General features: G+C 36.1%; 1 protein-coding gene across 3 annotated transcripts in view; it reads left to right on the plus strand.

Annotated features, from left to right (window-relative positions):
• MINDY3 (MINDY lysine 48 deubiquitinase 3) overlaps window positions 1-15,389 on the plus strand; it is a 45,346-nt gene that overhangs the window by 28,049 nt on the left and 1,908 nt on the right. For all 3 annotated transcript variants that reach the window (XM_059477326.1, XM_059477316.1, XM_059477334.1), the window contains exons 11-14: window positions 5,859-5,931; window positions 6,736-6,808; window positions 11,741-11,828; window positions 15,004-15,075. In XM_059477326.1, coding sequence (XP_059333309.1) covers window positions 5,859-5,931; window positions 6,736-6,808; window positions 11,741-11,828; window positions 15,004-15,075 — 306 coding nt within the window. The remainder of the gene's footprint in view (window positions 1-5,858; window positions 5,932-6,735; window positions 6,809-11,740; window positions 11,829-15,003; window positions 15,076-15,389) is intronic.

Here is a 15,389-nt window from a genome sequence, read left to right on the forward strand (position 1 = left end):
ATATTTGAGTTGTAAAATAATTAATCCTGTCTGTTTTCAAAAAGCATTTCATCATTCTGGGTTGAAGCAAGTCAGAGGGTTTTCGTCATCCCAAGAGAGAATTATATGGTTTAAGTGGGAAACTGAATACTGTGGGCTGGTTTCCAACATTAAGTGCAGCTTTCAGTATTGTTAGAACTGTATTAGAAAGATTTAAATTTCTGCAGTCCATCTTCACTGTTTTAAACTTTGCTATCAAGTGTTCCTGTCATACATGCTCATTTCCCACCTCCTTATTGTAATTCCCAAATAGAATTAGTAATATGTTAATACTCACCACTGTGTTGTGTAGCAATCAGCTCATGTCTATAGGCTGAAATAGTACTAGATGTAGAAATAGTATTTGATACTAGATTTTTTTTTTTTACGTAGAAAATGGTAGCATAGTAATAGAAGCTAAAGTTCATCTTGAATGAATTATATTATGGAGGTTTTGGAAGTCATAGAACATGGAATTTGTCCACTTCCAGCTTGATTCCTCTTAAGAACAAAGTTTCATGTTTATATAGCATTGTATTCTGTCTTTCAACAGAATATAATTTGAAAAGCTGCCCTTGCAGATTAAGCTTTTGACTGGAGAGTAGTATGTAATTTAGTTATTAGAGAAGAATTCCAGTAAACTCAAATTTGCTGACTCTTGATCTGTAATTCCAGTAATTTATTTTTAATTTCAAAACAAAGACATTTTGTGTTGATGAGCAAAACAAACTAGTAACTGAATAAGAAAAGAGCAAAACAAGCTAGTAACTGAATAAGAAAAATACTATATACCAAATCTTTATTGGTTTACAGTAATCTTTTATGATCTGTCTGTAAAAGCAAGGAGCATGTTTAAGAAGCTCTTATGTTTTAACAAGTCACTATGTGAATTGTTACCTTCTTGTAATGGTTTAAACTAAACCACCAACATCTGTGGCAATGTAACTGTAAATAGGTATTTGCTGTACTTTTGAATTTCTCTTATTTTTAAAAACTGCAACACTGTGGCTTTTTTGTTGGCTGTCTTATTAAACCACCCTCTCTCAAAGGAATGGAGGATATATTGTGGTTTCTATAACTTACTTGAGTGTATGTTGGAAGCTGCACTTTCCAGACGAATAGACTGACAGGCTCCTCGGATTTCTGTCACTATTTCTTTTTCTTTGGTTTGTGTTCGCTTTTCTTCCACAGCCTCACCCCACCCTTGGATCAAGTAGGCTCTCTTTTCTGTCTGGTACTATGGGTGAAGATGAAAAAGAGTTTGAAGTAGTCCATCTGTAGCTTTTCTTTCTTCCCTGTTGAGAGCTCGTTTCTGTCCTCAGCAAGGCACTGCAGGTACAGTAGAGTAAATGCAGCTGTTTCACCTTTGCAAGGCAGTGTACAGCTAGAGCCAGTTTGCTTCCTTTTAACCGCCTTGTAGCAAATTGCTTGTCATGAATGTTCCTCCCCCAGGACCACCACTATCCCTAGATGAACACTTTAAGATTACCTGTTGTCCTTTCCTGGTCTAAACTACAAGGCCTGTATTTTATTTTCTGACCACTGATAAGAATTCTGCTACTTTGGGTGTGGCATTCTTCCTTTTGTGTCTTTTTCCTCTCTTCTTATTCAAGGAAAGTATTTTCTTTTAGCATTTTCTGCATCCCAGATAGACTCATAGCCCCTCTTCAAGGCCTAGGAGGATACAGTATATGATCTTTGACAACTGCCATTCTGAAGTGGAAATAGTTGTGACCACAGAGCTCTTGTATAGTGACAGAAAAGTCTAGAACCTTTCCTTCAGTTTTTCTATGTACATCTCTAAAGTGGAAAAAACCTTGTACTCCTTCAAATATTGTTTGGGTATGTTCCAGTTGTTTGGCATTTTTTGATGCTTTCTCTTGTGGAAGATAGTGTGCTGCAGAGCAATGGCACATTCTATTGACCAGCACAAGAAAATCATGGTAAGCAGGCTGTGCAGGGCACTGCCATGGCTGCAACAGCTGAGGGCACTGCCCACTGCAAGCTGCTGGTGTGGGTGATGTCCTTGAACACAAATGGGAGTCTTGAACTAGTCTTCATTGGCCATCTCTCTGTAAAATAGTCTTTTAAATTAAATTTATGCAAAATAACATCAAATGGTTTAGGACTGACTTCACGGGTAAGTGTTTTGGATTTGACTTGCATTGTTACCATGACATAATTCTCTTAACTGTCCCTTTCCAGACAGACCCTTCACAATAGTCTGCCTAGATTGACAGTACATGATATGTTGGCATTTTTAGAGCCAGAAACTTCATACCTCAGTGGTCTCAATACTTCCTCAGTGATGCCTAAGAGGAGAAAACATCAATGACCTTTCCATAACTGTTCTGTTCTTTGTATGATGGTAATAATGACCTCCCTTTTTAGATCTTAAGGACTCTCTTTTCCTTGGTTTGATAAATAGCTCCTAGGAAAACCTACAAAAAAAGCTGCTATTTAATTCCAAGCAATGCCCAAATTCTATTGAGCCTTCATCTTAATGAGAGTCAGCAACTGGGTTTTTGTATCGTTCTAAGTCGTTGAACCTTTTTTTGCTGCTGTAGTGATGATGCATTTCCTGCTTTTCAACTGATACCAGTCTGTGTTAAATTCTAATTTTTGGTCCACTTCCTAGCCAGTCCCTACAAGTAAAACTACCTGATACCTTTAGGACACAAACTCATTTGTATGGATGGTGATACTTATGGCACTTCTGCTCCATGGCCCCAAATAAAGTTGCATTCAATTAATTCTGTTCTCTCTTAGCTAAGTGAGTTGTTATATCTCAGGCTATAAAGAGCATTTCAGTTCTGGCTTTGGTAGCAGGATCCCTTCACCTTTTGAAGAAGAACATTCTCTGTGTGCTCCAGGGAGAGCACAGAGTGGCTGTAGAGATTGATTGCAAATGAATGATTGCAGCCACAGGAAGATCTGAAGTTGGACATTGTAATTTCAGAGCACTATCCAATTTGAAATGCATTCCAGTTGTGTGTGGAAAAACCTCTGTGTCCAGATTATAATGATACAGTTACATAGTACATCAGTAGGATTGTGTGAAGTGTCTTTTCTCTTTCAAAATACAATCTCCAAAGGAACCTTGCTGACACATAAAATCAAATTTCTTTTTGAACCAGCTCCTCACTGAGATGCTCTGCCTGGCATCCAGTTTCAACAATCAGTTGTGAGACTCCTGTAAAATTGAAACTGGGCAATGGATTCAGAAATCAGCTAGAGAGATGAGAATAACTTTCAGAGATCCCATCAACCTTGTTTTCTTAGGAAGCCATTTTGGAAAAGTTGATGCCTTGAAAGCCACTGATTATAGCATTGAAAAATACACACTTTTCTCTGTAATACAAGACTGAATTGAATAAACCAGTTTTCCAGATGTGATTACAAGTTACAACAAGTTAAAAAGTTGATAAATAATCAATGTTTCTATATTGTTTTTAGGTAATTTTTTAAGAAGAAAGTTAGTATTACAATATATAATTCTTCTACATGTCTACTCAGTAGTGATAGTGTATAACCATAAAGCACTTCATATGCAAGCAGATTTCATTTTTCAGGGCAATGGATCTTTCAGGGTGTGATTTTTGTAAAAATTCATAGCCTGGATTTTGGTGTGGCTTAGCCTTTATGTTCTGCTTTGGATTTGCAGAATGAAAAGTTTGGGAATGTTTTCATTATAACTTACGAAGAATATTTTTTGCCTCTGAGGCTAAGCATGGGATCTTAAAATAACTGGTTCTGCTGATGAGAATAACTTTTCAAAGTAATATAAAATGACTTGTTTGTGTATCACAAGAGCCAATGAGTGAAACATGATTTTTGGGACATGTTGTTCTTAGTATTGAAAATAATTATTATAATTAACTGTTTATGAGATTCCCTTATATGGAACTTTCACTGCATGGGTTACATCAAAATACAATTCATAAGGCTGGGGTGGGGAATCTATTTTGGCACATATGGTGAAATATCAGCTTGGGCAGCTGAAATATGTTTTTGTTAGATGTTTATCACATTTTCAGCTTTATTGCATGAGGGACCTATGGTATTTTTTCCCTCAGTACAAATATATGGACTAATTGGAGTTTTTAAAGTTATCTGCATAGCGGAAATTAATGACATGATGAGAAGTTGTGTGGGATTTGTATATAAAGGAGCTTGCATTTTAACTTTTTACACTACAGCAATCTCAGTGAAAAGTTCGAATAATTTTACAGGTAAGAGAGGTTGGGTTTTTGGTCATCTGACTCTGAGACAGACTTTTCTGTTTCCATCTGAAGTTACTTGCTTAGAGCATCAGTACGTGACATTTAGTGAATAAAAAATATTAAGATGTAACAATATGGAGGTTTTACCATATTTGAAAGTTCCTTTAAAAGAGAGAGAAGTTTTGGTATGACTAATGCATTTAGTGACTTTGTCTCTTAGTTCTTCCCATGTATACATACATAAACTGAAAAACTAAGGACCTGGAAAATTAAAATGCTAACAGAAGTACACAATTTTTGCAAATTGGACTATGAAAAAACTTGTTGGCAGTTGTGGAAGACTTGCTTTAAAGAATCTGTTTTGTGTCACATGAAATTGTGGAAAGCACTGCATGAACAAGATAATTTGTGGGTAGTGAGGACAGTGCAAATGCTTGTCTTTATTCTTGGATTACATTAAGATTGTGTGGAAGGAACTGCATACTTGTAAAGCAAAGTGGAGCTATGTAGTTTACATTTGAAATTGTGTGTCTCTGCCACTGGAAGTTACTTTGGGTTATATCCTTCCATACCATTGGGAATTCTAAGTGTTCTCCCTTGTTACGTAGGCTTTGTGAGCTGTTGATTTTTTTAAATAAGAAACTACCACTAAAATATCCCTTCTTCAGAGTTAAATCCTGAATATTGAAATCAGTAATCATCTTGTTGTTAATAAGCTTTGTGTGCTATGGTATCATTGGTTTTAAACCGAGAAATATTATTTACATTAATTTATTGTAATACACTGTGATAATGAAATCTATTCCTACTTCGTATGTTTTGTATTCCAGATTATTTAAGAATTGGTCAAATATTACAAAATTTCATAGTGTATGTATGTGCCTTATATAATAACATAAGTGACAGGGTATGTGCTCAACAACTGCACAACTTCATACTTTGTTTAGCATCCTGAAACCAACTGTGTTGAGCTAATATAGTCTTTTTATCTGAAAGTACTTTAAAGGATTTTAGAACCTATGTAAACATGAAGATACATTGTTAAAATATTGGTTTTCTTGAAATGTTCTAGTTATCATTCATTTATAAAATCAATGGAAATTTTTTCATTAAATAGTGGATTTATTTTTATTAAGTCATATTTATGGATTTTTAAAATTGCATTATTGTGATACTGAATTAATATAAAAATCTAGCATTTTTATTTCCAGTATGTAAAGCAAGCAAATTTCAAGTTGTTCTCATCAGGAGACATGAGCAGGACAAAGGGACTCCTTCCAAATTATTTTCTCCTGAGCAGTTTCCCACTTGGAGCTCTTGAGTACAAATGATTGGAATTGTAGTTTCCAATTAGCTTTTGTGCCACAACATCTGCATTGATAAGACTTGCATAAAATTTGTGTAGAAGTTTGTGGAATAATCTTTAGCACACTTCTTGATTGTTTTATGTCACTATCAGCAAAATTGCCGAATAACTTTTCTTCTTTGGATTGAAATTTTCATTAATTTAGGTTCCAACTGGGTGTGGTATGGCTAAATATTTTCTCAGTAATCTATATCTGAAGTAAGAATGTTTTGTAAGTTTTCTTAGTGGTTTTTTTTTTTTCACCTCCATAGGACATGGCCCTTGTTGCTCCTGAGGCACCTTCAGAACAAGCAAGAAGAGTTTTTCAGACATATGACCCTGAGGGTAAGCGCTGTACTTTGTGCTGAAATAAGATTTTTTTAGTAGAAATGTACTCTTTAAGAGAGGAATGAAATGTCTGGTCCTTAAGAAATTTTCAGTGCAGGAGTCAATCTACAAGTGACATTGAGCACCCTGGTCTACTGGAAGGTCTCCAGGTCCACAACAGGCAGGTTGGAACTAGGTGATCTTTAAGGTCCCTTCTCACCCAAAACATTCCATAATTCTATGAAGAAATTACTGGAGAATTCTGCAGTAAGGGAATTTGTGCAATAGGAAGTAGAGTTTTTAAAAAAGACATTTTTTAACCTTGTTACGTTCTTTGTAGTTAACATAAAGCTTAAATAAAATTTATTTCTCCTATATTAAATTTTCATTAAACAACTGATCTGATATGATTCATTCTTCATGAGATTTTGTTCTTGAGTGTATGCGGCATACATGGAAATTTTCTTATGTTTTGGAAAACAGAGAATGTCTAGCATTGAGGTACTATTTTAACTGATCAAGAGGGAAAAATGGTGCAGTTATTATCCCAAGGTATGTCATGGAGAACTCTATACAAAGATAGATGCTTAATACTTGCTAAGAATTCAAAGTTTATGAGTAATAAATCCAGTTTCTGTATTGCACTTTTATTTTTATTTTTTTTTAAGTGCCAGAAAAGCATTTGATAACTCCTTTCCTTCTAGAACACCAAAATTTGCTTGCAAATTTTACATGTAAAGATAAGTTTGTATTTTTAAGTGAGATTTGTGCTGGAAAGCATTTTGTTTCTTTTTCTCACAAGAAACTTTGCTACTTCTTCAGATAATGGGTTTATACCTGACACACTGTTAGAAGATGTAATGAAGGCTCTGGACCTTGTTTCAGATCCTGAATAGTAAGTATAATAAAATTTAAATACTACAGAAGTATCAGTTAATGCCATTAATTATCATTTAAGGCTTTTTTTTTCTTGATTCCGTTTACCACATATGTATAAAAATTTTGGATTGATTTTGGTTTTGGATTTTTTTTCCTAGTTTGGATTTTTTTCATTCTGGGCACAGAGTGTTATTTTCAAATGTTAAGCTTGAAATTTAAGGGAAGGAATTAAAATGAAAATGTCTCTAACTTTGGTAGTAATAACTAGAAGAAAAAAAAACTTCAAACCTACTGCATTACTATATATTCAGGAGACAGTCCGGATTATATTTTTATATATTAATGTAGGTGAAATGGTGTGTCAGAAGAGCTAAACAGTCAAGATATTCAGAGGGAAGTCTGGATTACCAGGATCTTTCTGCTGAGTTGGAAGCTGAAACTGCTTCAGTTACAGTTTTGTTTCCACCAGCACTCAGGACCTAGTAGTGCTTATAATTGCCATTTATTTTCAGAAATAACACATTGATTCCCAGGGTTGGAGTTAAATGTTTTAGCTCTAATACGGACAGATAAAACTAATATTAAGTGACAGCAGTTAACCCTCAATGTCAAAACTTACCATGTTTTGTGACTAATTGCTTAACCCAGAAAGGAGAGCCAAGCACATGCACTTTTTTACTGCTCCAAAAGTTGCTTCTGCTCTCTTGTAAACATTTGGTTTAGTTCAGTTGGGTCAAAACTGGAATGACTGTGGAGACTGTGAGTTTACTTACCAGAGCCATCTGAAGTGTGGTTGAGCCTATTTTGTGTCCTTTCAAATGTTTATAGTGTAATTTATGATGAAGTTTACTGAGTTGTTCTCTGGAGGAGAGGAGTAAAAATTGAAGTAAAGAGATACCCAAACCAAAAGAAAGTGCAAGACAAAAGGCTCACATTCATATTACAACAATAAGTGGTGAAATTTGCAAAAGACTTTTTTTTACAAGGAGAGGAAAGAAACAAAGCCATTGTTTAATAGGTCTGAGAAGATGGCTTTCACCTTTTTGTTCTACTTTCTCAATTTTTTGTTCTACTGTCTCTGCAGAAAAATCCTCTCTTCGTTCAGTGGTTTTCCCATTTGGTTGTTTTTCTCTCAGGGCATTTGGGGCATAGCCCTGTCATATTTTATTTGCATAGAATATAAAATATAAATTGATGTACAAAGAGCCAGTCAGAAGACCTGCTGCATTGAAAAGCCATGATCAAAACATGGAATATGCAGTCTTAAATCATCTCCTCTTAAATAAATATATGCCTATTGCTATTATCTTGAGAACCTACTCTGTTTGGGCTCTAGATGTTCTGTCTTTTTGGTGTGGAACACAAGTATAAATAATGTATTTCAAACTCCATACAGGCTTTTTTGCTTGTTTTTTGTTTGTTTGTTCTTAAGTAAAATTAAAGGCCTTGCTTCCAAATGTATTTTTTAATGATTTGATTATCTAATCCAAGGCTTTAAGTTTCTCAGAATCTCAGAATGTATAAAGATCAGACCTGATTAGAATTGTAGAACTGTAGAGGGGAAAACTGTAGAGCAGACATGAATTAGCAAGGTGACTTAGCCAGTACTGAATGTCATTGCATGTGTTTTTAGTAAAATTTTTTAGTGTTTTAATAAATGTATCTGAGAACACACCTGTCTCATTTGTTTTGCCTGTTTCTAAAAACCATTTGATGCCCTTTAGGGCACTGATTAAAACACATCTGTCAATGTAGATTTAGCTTGCTTAAAACATTTTATGCTCTCTATTTGACCAGTAGCGGAGGCTTTTGTTCCCACACACTTCTCAGCAATACCAGTACAAAGGCCATTGCCCCAACACTGGGAATCTCTGGAGTTCAGGTGCCAAGCTTTGCACTGAGGAGACTGAAACACAATCACAATTTCAGTAGCTCTGCTGTGGTACCAGTAATAGTGAAAGGTGTTAATGATTTGCTGAAGGAAAAAACCTCACTTGAAACACAGCACAATCCAAGTTTATTAAATCTACCCTTCTGCTTAACTGATTGAATTTTGTACAGTGGCTATATTTAAAAACTTACATGGTGCTGTATTTTTAAACAGTTCTTGTATTTCTTTACTGAGTACATGCCTTGCTTTAATTTTATTACATAATTTTAAGTGCATTTTTAAAATAATCTGTTATGGTTCTGTTTGCAAACACAATGTTTTTGCAACTCTGCTGCAGCATTTCAAGAATTTGGGCAAGTATCAAGCAGCCACTGACATAGCCAAAATTTTGTACTTTGAGAGCAGTGAGAATGAGGAATAGAAGGATTGAAGTCCAATATCTTACAAGTTCTCAGTCGTGGTTTCACTTAAGTAGAGATTTTTTAAAAAAATAATAAATTAGCATTGTTTTTAGGATACCACATTCAGTGTTATGAATTTTAAAATTCTTCTCCCAAGGACCTTAATGAAGCCACTCTCTTCAGATTTGCATAATACATCCTCTGTGTGTTAAGAGAGAAACAAAAAGAATTCAAATAACTTACTACTAGTTCTATGTTAGGACCAAGAAAGGAGTAAAGATGAAGAAACATAAGTGGTAGCGAAAAAGACAAAATGCTTTTGTGCAACAACCAAAAAGACCTTGGAAACTACACCTTCTGCTCACAGCTCCCAACAAAAGAGACCTGGGTGTTGGTTAAAGGCCTAAGTAGTAAAAGAGACATCTATGAGAAACTGAGTGTGTCGTCTGAAAGGAAAATGTAGTGTGTACACTAAAAAAATTGGAAGAATCTGTATTTATGGAATGTTAAATGTAAATACAACATAAAGCAGAGTTAAAATCTGTAGACTAATAAGTAAAGTTATAAAACAAAAACTAGTAGTATTCTTCTGAGCCCATCAGTGCTAAGGGGCCTGCAAGAGGTTTGTAGTTCTGATAGATGATTCCCAATGTTTTAAAAGTATTCAAAGTCAAGTGGAAAGTGCAGTGAGTTCTTCATATTCACCAGAGAAGATGGTAGGGGGCAGTTCTCCTCATCACTGGAGAAGATCAAAGAGTGGTTCCACACTTAAGCCTTTGGATGGGTGGTCAGAGTAGTTAGCATTCTGAAGTGTCAAAATAAGTAAAACAATGCAAAGTCCTGAAGAAACATCAGACTGACATTGCTGAACTCTTTTAGGTTACCTGCCACTGTGAACTGTGCTGTACCAAAGAGTACAGGAATGAGAAAGGTGACAAATGAGCAATAGGACTTAGAAAAGATTTGAAGGCCAGTCTAGAGAAAATTGACATGTAAATGTTTCATGTATAAACATGGAATAGGAAGGAACATTTTTCATAGATAAAGAATTGATCAAGGAATAAAAATGTCACTTTTTCCTTATAGAGGGAGATAATTAAAGGGATTTTACAGGAATTTGTATTAACTATGTGAATTTTGTTATTTTATCAGCAGGATTTGACAGTAGGGATTTGTATGAATGTTGCTGATAAAAATGTGTTTGAGATGTTAAAAAAAAGTGTGTAAGAGCGGCAGAAGTTACTAGAGGTTATGGAAACAGAGAAGTGCCAATAAAGTAAATGTAGATTGGTTGCTCAGGGGATAAAGCAATGCTGATTTCACACTGTGGGTCTGTGAACTAGATATTACTGGTCAGGAAACAGATCTTGAAATTTAAACTCATAGTGATAGCCAGACACATGGAGTGGGATTCATAGGAGTTATGTCATTGTATAAATGCCTGATGTTTCACTCCTTCTTGGGAAAAGAATATTATAGAAAGCTACCAACAGGGCTAATTAAAGATCCAGAATGCCATTAGTGCAAGGAAAAGCTAGGTTGGAACTGTTTGATCTGAAAAAGATAGACAACCACTGACACAGTAAATAGGGAATGACTATTAATTGCTTTACACAATACAAAAATGAGGTATCATCAAACTGAATTAGGTGACAGAGAAGACACTTATTCGCACAACCCATAGTCTAATTTGTATTTTTTGAGTGGAGTTTATTAAGAGCAGAAATGTAGGTGGATTCAAAGCCATTTAGGCACATGCATGGAAAGAAAAATATATATCTTTGTGTTTTAGATACTGGCTGTCACTGAAGATGTCTTTGAGCAGCAGACTGCTGGAAAGGGGAGGGTAAACTCAGGATGTGTTTGTGCCCTGTTGTTCTCTGTTGTGAGCACCCACCACTGAGCAGTGTCAGGAGCAGGATTCTGGGCCAGGCGCTCTGTTGGTTTGACCCAATGAGGACGTTCCTGTGGACGGTACAGCTTGTAACTCGAGCACAGGGCTAGGTAGATGCAATAGATCCAATCTGCTGCCTGTAGAAATATACTGCTTAAATAGATATATAGTCTTACAATTGACCTTTGTTTGCAGCGACCTGAAATTAGACTGTAGTCATGCAGTAAGGCTTCCAGATTAGTATTGTTAGAATTTCTATTGTTTGTTGGTTCTGGCTTCTTTGATACCGAGTATGTAATGTAAATAAGAAATGTATCTGTTAAATTTAATTTTATTTCAGCGTACTTAGAAAATCTTGGAAGGTTTTCAAATCTCTGTTTAAAAACAGGTTGTTTGGCAGTGACAGAGCTATATTTCAAAGATGGCTGGGTTTTGTATCTTTAAAGAATGCTTACAAGACAGCAAAATGCCTTTTGGGCTGTAAACCTGGTTTTAGATTATACGGCTTTCAAATTATTTTACCAAATATGGTGGTCCTTCAGAATTATCACTTATTTAATTTAAAATAACAGATTACTTTTACTTAAAAATAACCATGTTTTGGCAACTTGCATGCCATTCTGGTGCAGTTGTCACTTAAGATTAAAAATAGAATAGTATTGCTATACTTGGCAGTCAGTACTGTGGTAGCACGGCATAACTTAGTCATGCAAGAATAAAAGTGTCTTACTCATACTTTTATATTCAATGTTTTTATCTTAGTGTAAACCTCATGAAGACCAAATTAGACCCAGAAGGACTGGGCATCATACTACTGGGTCCCTTTCTGCAAGAATTTTTCCCTGAGCAGGTAATCAATATATATTCATTGCTGCAGAGCTTTGTCTATTCTGTTTGGCTTTGAGATTCGTTGAAAACTTCCATGAATATCACAAGAGTAAATTTTAATAAATATTGCATTCATTCAACTCAGCTGATCATCAGATAACTTCTGTATTCCGCCACAAAAAGGTAGACTTCTGTTTTCTATAACATGTCCATGATTTTGTCACCTTTAGACTGGAAGGAAACTCCATTGTTCTAAATTTAACTTCAGGAAATATATAATCATTTTGAGTATGACATTGAATTGTTTCCTTACTCAGAAAGTTCTTCTGAGTTTGTTTTTTCTGAGAATAAATGACCATACTGGTTTTATCAGTATTAAAAAGGTTGCTTGCAAATGGGAAAAGGTTGCAAACATATTTAAGACTACTTTTATGTACATTTCTTGATAATTAAAGTTTTTGACAGTTTAACAAAAAATTCATGATGGACTTAGATTTAACTTATGTGGAAGTTAGGGTATTGGAAAATTATTTTCAAACTCTCAGTCTGTTGCATACATTCTTTAAGACTGCACCACTAGTGAGAGGCAGGTGTTAACTTAGCACTGCTGTCCTCTTTCCCCTTTGCCTTGGATCACATTTTCCTGCTCTCGCACTGCCTCCTTGCCACCAGGAGCCTCTTTAAACAGATTTGTGGTAAACCAGAACAGGAAGCTGGTCTGGGTAAGAGCTCTATTTACATGTGTGTAGGGCTTGTTCCATGGCCATGCACATCCTTGTATTGGCAAAAATGAGCAGGTTTACCTGAGGCAGAAGAAAAGGCTGGTGGAAGAAGGAGAAGGGCTGAGAGGAGTACTTCTTTAAAAGCTTTTTAGCTTAATGTGTCACTGAAGCTATGTGGCTTACTTTTTACAATCAAGGAAAAGTGAAACTGATAGGTTTAAGTCCCTTTAGCAAGATTCTTTTTGTTAGGATTGTGCAGCACTGGGTATAACATTCTGTACTATGAAACATTCTAGTCAGTCAGAAGACACTGGAAATGCACTGCCAAAGATGGTAGGGACTGAATATATCATATCATCCAGAGGCTTTCATCATTTGGAGGAAAGAGAAGGAGGAGTTAGTGCTCATTTTCTCTGGCCTTTTAGAATTACATCCACATTGTATTTTTGCCAACTGTTTCTTCTTCCTTTCATTTGTTTATACAAATAGAAGTGGAAATATATGTACAATTGAATATAATTTATTTCTTACAATTATAATACATTTGCAAATCTAGAAGACTCCACTGCTTCATTTTAGGCCCCAGATGCTTAGAATGAAGTTCAGAATGCCAAAGAACATCCTCCATAATTGGCTGTGCCTAAGCTGTCAAGTACCGTGGGCCATAGGGAGGTGGAGGAGACAAGAGCCATTGTATGGGGCTGCTGCCTCTCATGCCTGTCATAAGGGCATCAGTGACTGAAGAAGGGAGGCTGGAGAACAAAGCACAGTGCAGTCATGGGCAGAACCCTATCTTGGTCACCTTGGTGGAGGAACTCTGCCTCCTGTTAAAGTTGGAGCCCTTGAGTCAATGCCTGTCTGTCAAGTGCTAATTCCCTGCTGTATGTGATTCCCCACCACTCAGTTTTTCCTGTCCTGTTAAACCTTCACTGGCTCCAGTAAAAAACATGGGAATTGCTACTGCCTTATGGCTGCTGTTTGAGCAATCAGCATGTTATAGACTGGAACCTGCCAGTATCCATTTGATCAATCTGTCTGTACTCTGTGCATCAGGTAGCCGTAGCCCTTACCCATACTGACACCTTGCTCAGAATTCTTTCTGAAAGTGAAATTCTGCAGAAATGATGATGAATATCTTTGAAAGTCTTTCTTTCAAATACTGTGAGGAAATAGCAGATACCAGTGGTGGTTGGAATTGCTGATTTTAATATTTGAACATCTAGCTGGGGCTCAAGAGATTCAGATTAGATTCCTTTGCTGAGAATATTCAAACTCCCATTCTTACTCTCCTAAAAAGTACTCAACTCCCATCTCAAAAGCAGAGAGGTATCTCAGCTTTCCTTCTGAAAGCTGTTGGCTTAGAAAAAATTATTCAAAGCTATTCAGCTAATTATTCAAAGACTCCTTACTACTTAGGGCAGTCACCTGGAGAGGTGGATTCCTGAATTCCATGCTAGCTCTTTTTTTTTTTTGGAAACAATAACTGCACAAAATTCTTAACTTCCATGGCACAGGAACTAGGAAACAGCATTTTTTTCCCTTCTGGGTGAGCATTACTTCCTCAGGGAAATGAATGTGTCCTGGTTCCATCCCAGGAAGGCTTAATTTTATTTATCTCTGTAAAGCAACTTCTGTAAGCAGAGTTACCTCTTACCTTCCTTTTCACCACCCTCACTCCACTGAATAGCCTGGATGGCTATGAGAGACCCATAGAAAGATAGAGTTTGTGAATCATTCAAGAGCAGAAAAATGAATGAGGGTTTTATATTCTGATGGATGTACTGTAACCTGAGCAGATTTATTCTCATTCCAGCCTTTACTTCCATGCTCAAAAAAGGGATAAGCTTTTGTTTGGAGCCTGGTCCAGTAGGCATGAAAGAACTGATACTACACTTATTTGTGTTTCCTGGTTCAGTGAATCCAAAGCTTTCAGTCCTCTTAGGACTACAGCAATTAAACACCTGGAATGGTAAAGATCACCAGAGCCAGTAGCTTTGCTGTTGGACCTTGGCAGAACCAGTGTCTTCAAAATTAGTGTGGTTAGGCAGGCATGGGAGTCTATGAGCTTTTTAGCTCTCACAGGGAGGGCTGGAGATTGGATCTGGTCCTTAGTAAAAAACTTTGTGCTGTCCAAACCATCATAAATAAACATGCATGTGACTACTGCATAAGGTGTCTGACATTAAAAATCAGGATGGCTTCTCCAAAGTCAGTGCTGAAGTTGTACTTCAGATTGTCCAGGTGAACACAGAAAATCATGGCTTGCTCTTGGGGGCATTACTCATTAATTTACTGAGAACTGTGCTTTTATTTCTGATAAGAAAGGTGAAATGAAGGTTTTGTCACCTAAAAGAAATGGCACTTTTTAACAGTTTTCTCAAGTCTTACTGGTTGAACGCATCTGTCTAGTTGTAAAGAGAAGAGAATCAAGGCACAATGGATGCCACATGAAATTAACTGTCTTCTTTCTATTAGGACTCCAGGGTTTCAGAGTCATTCACTGTTTACCATTACAATGGACTGAAGCAATCTAATTATAATGAAAAGGTAAGATTTACAATTAAGCCCTAATAAAGTCACAAAGCAAAACTGAATATAGTTAAAGGCAAAATACTCTACCTTGAAGGAGACTTTTTATAAAACTATTATTTTGATTATTTTCTTGCAAAATTATACATTTTGAATTGGAAATTTCTTTGTGCTCCTAATCATATTTGAGCTATACTGGACTGCTTGGCCAGACCACATCTCTGAAACTCTGCATTTTGGAAAGAGCACTTCTCACACCTACATGTCATAAGGGGGGGTCTGAACTGCAAGGGACACTGAAGATGTAACACACATAAAGTGCAACTTCTAGA

Source organism: Ammospiza nelsoni, chromosome 1, assembly GCF_027579445.1.
Source record: "Ammospiza nelsoni isolate bAmmNel1 chromosome 1, bAmmNel1.pri, whole genome shotgun sequence".
NCBI lineage: Eukaryota > Metazoa > Chordata > Aves > Passeriformes > Passerellidae > Ammospiza > Ammospiza nelsoni.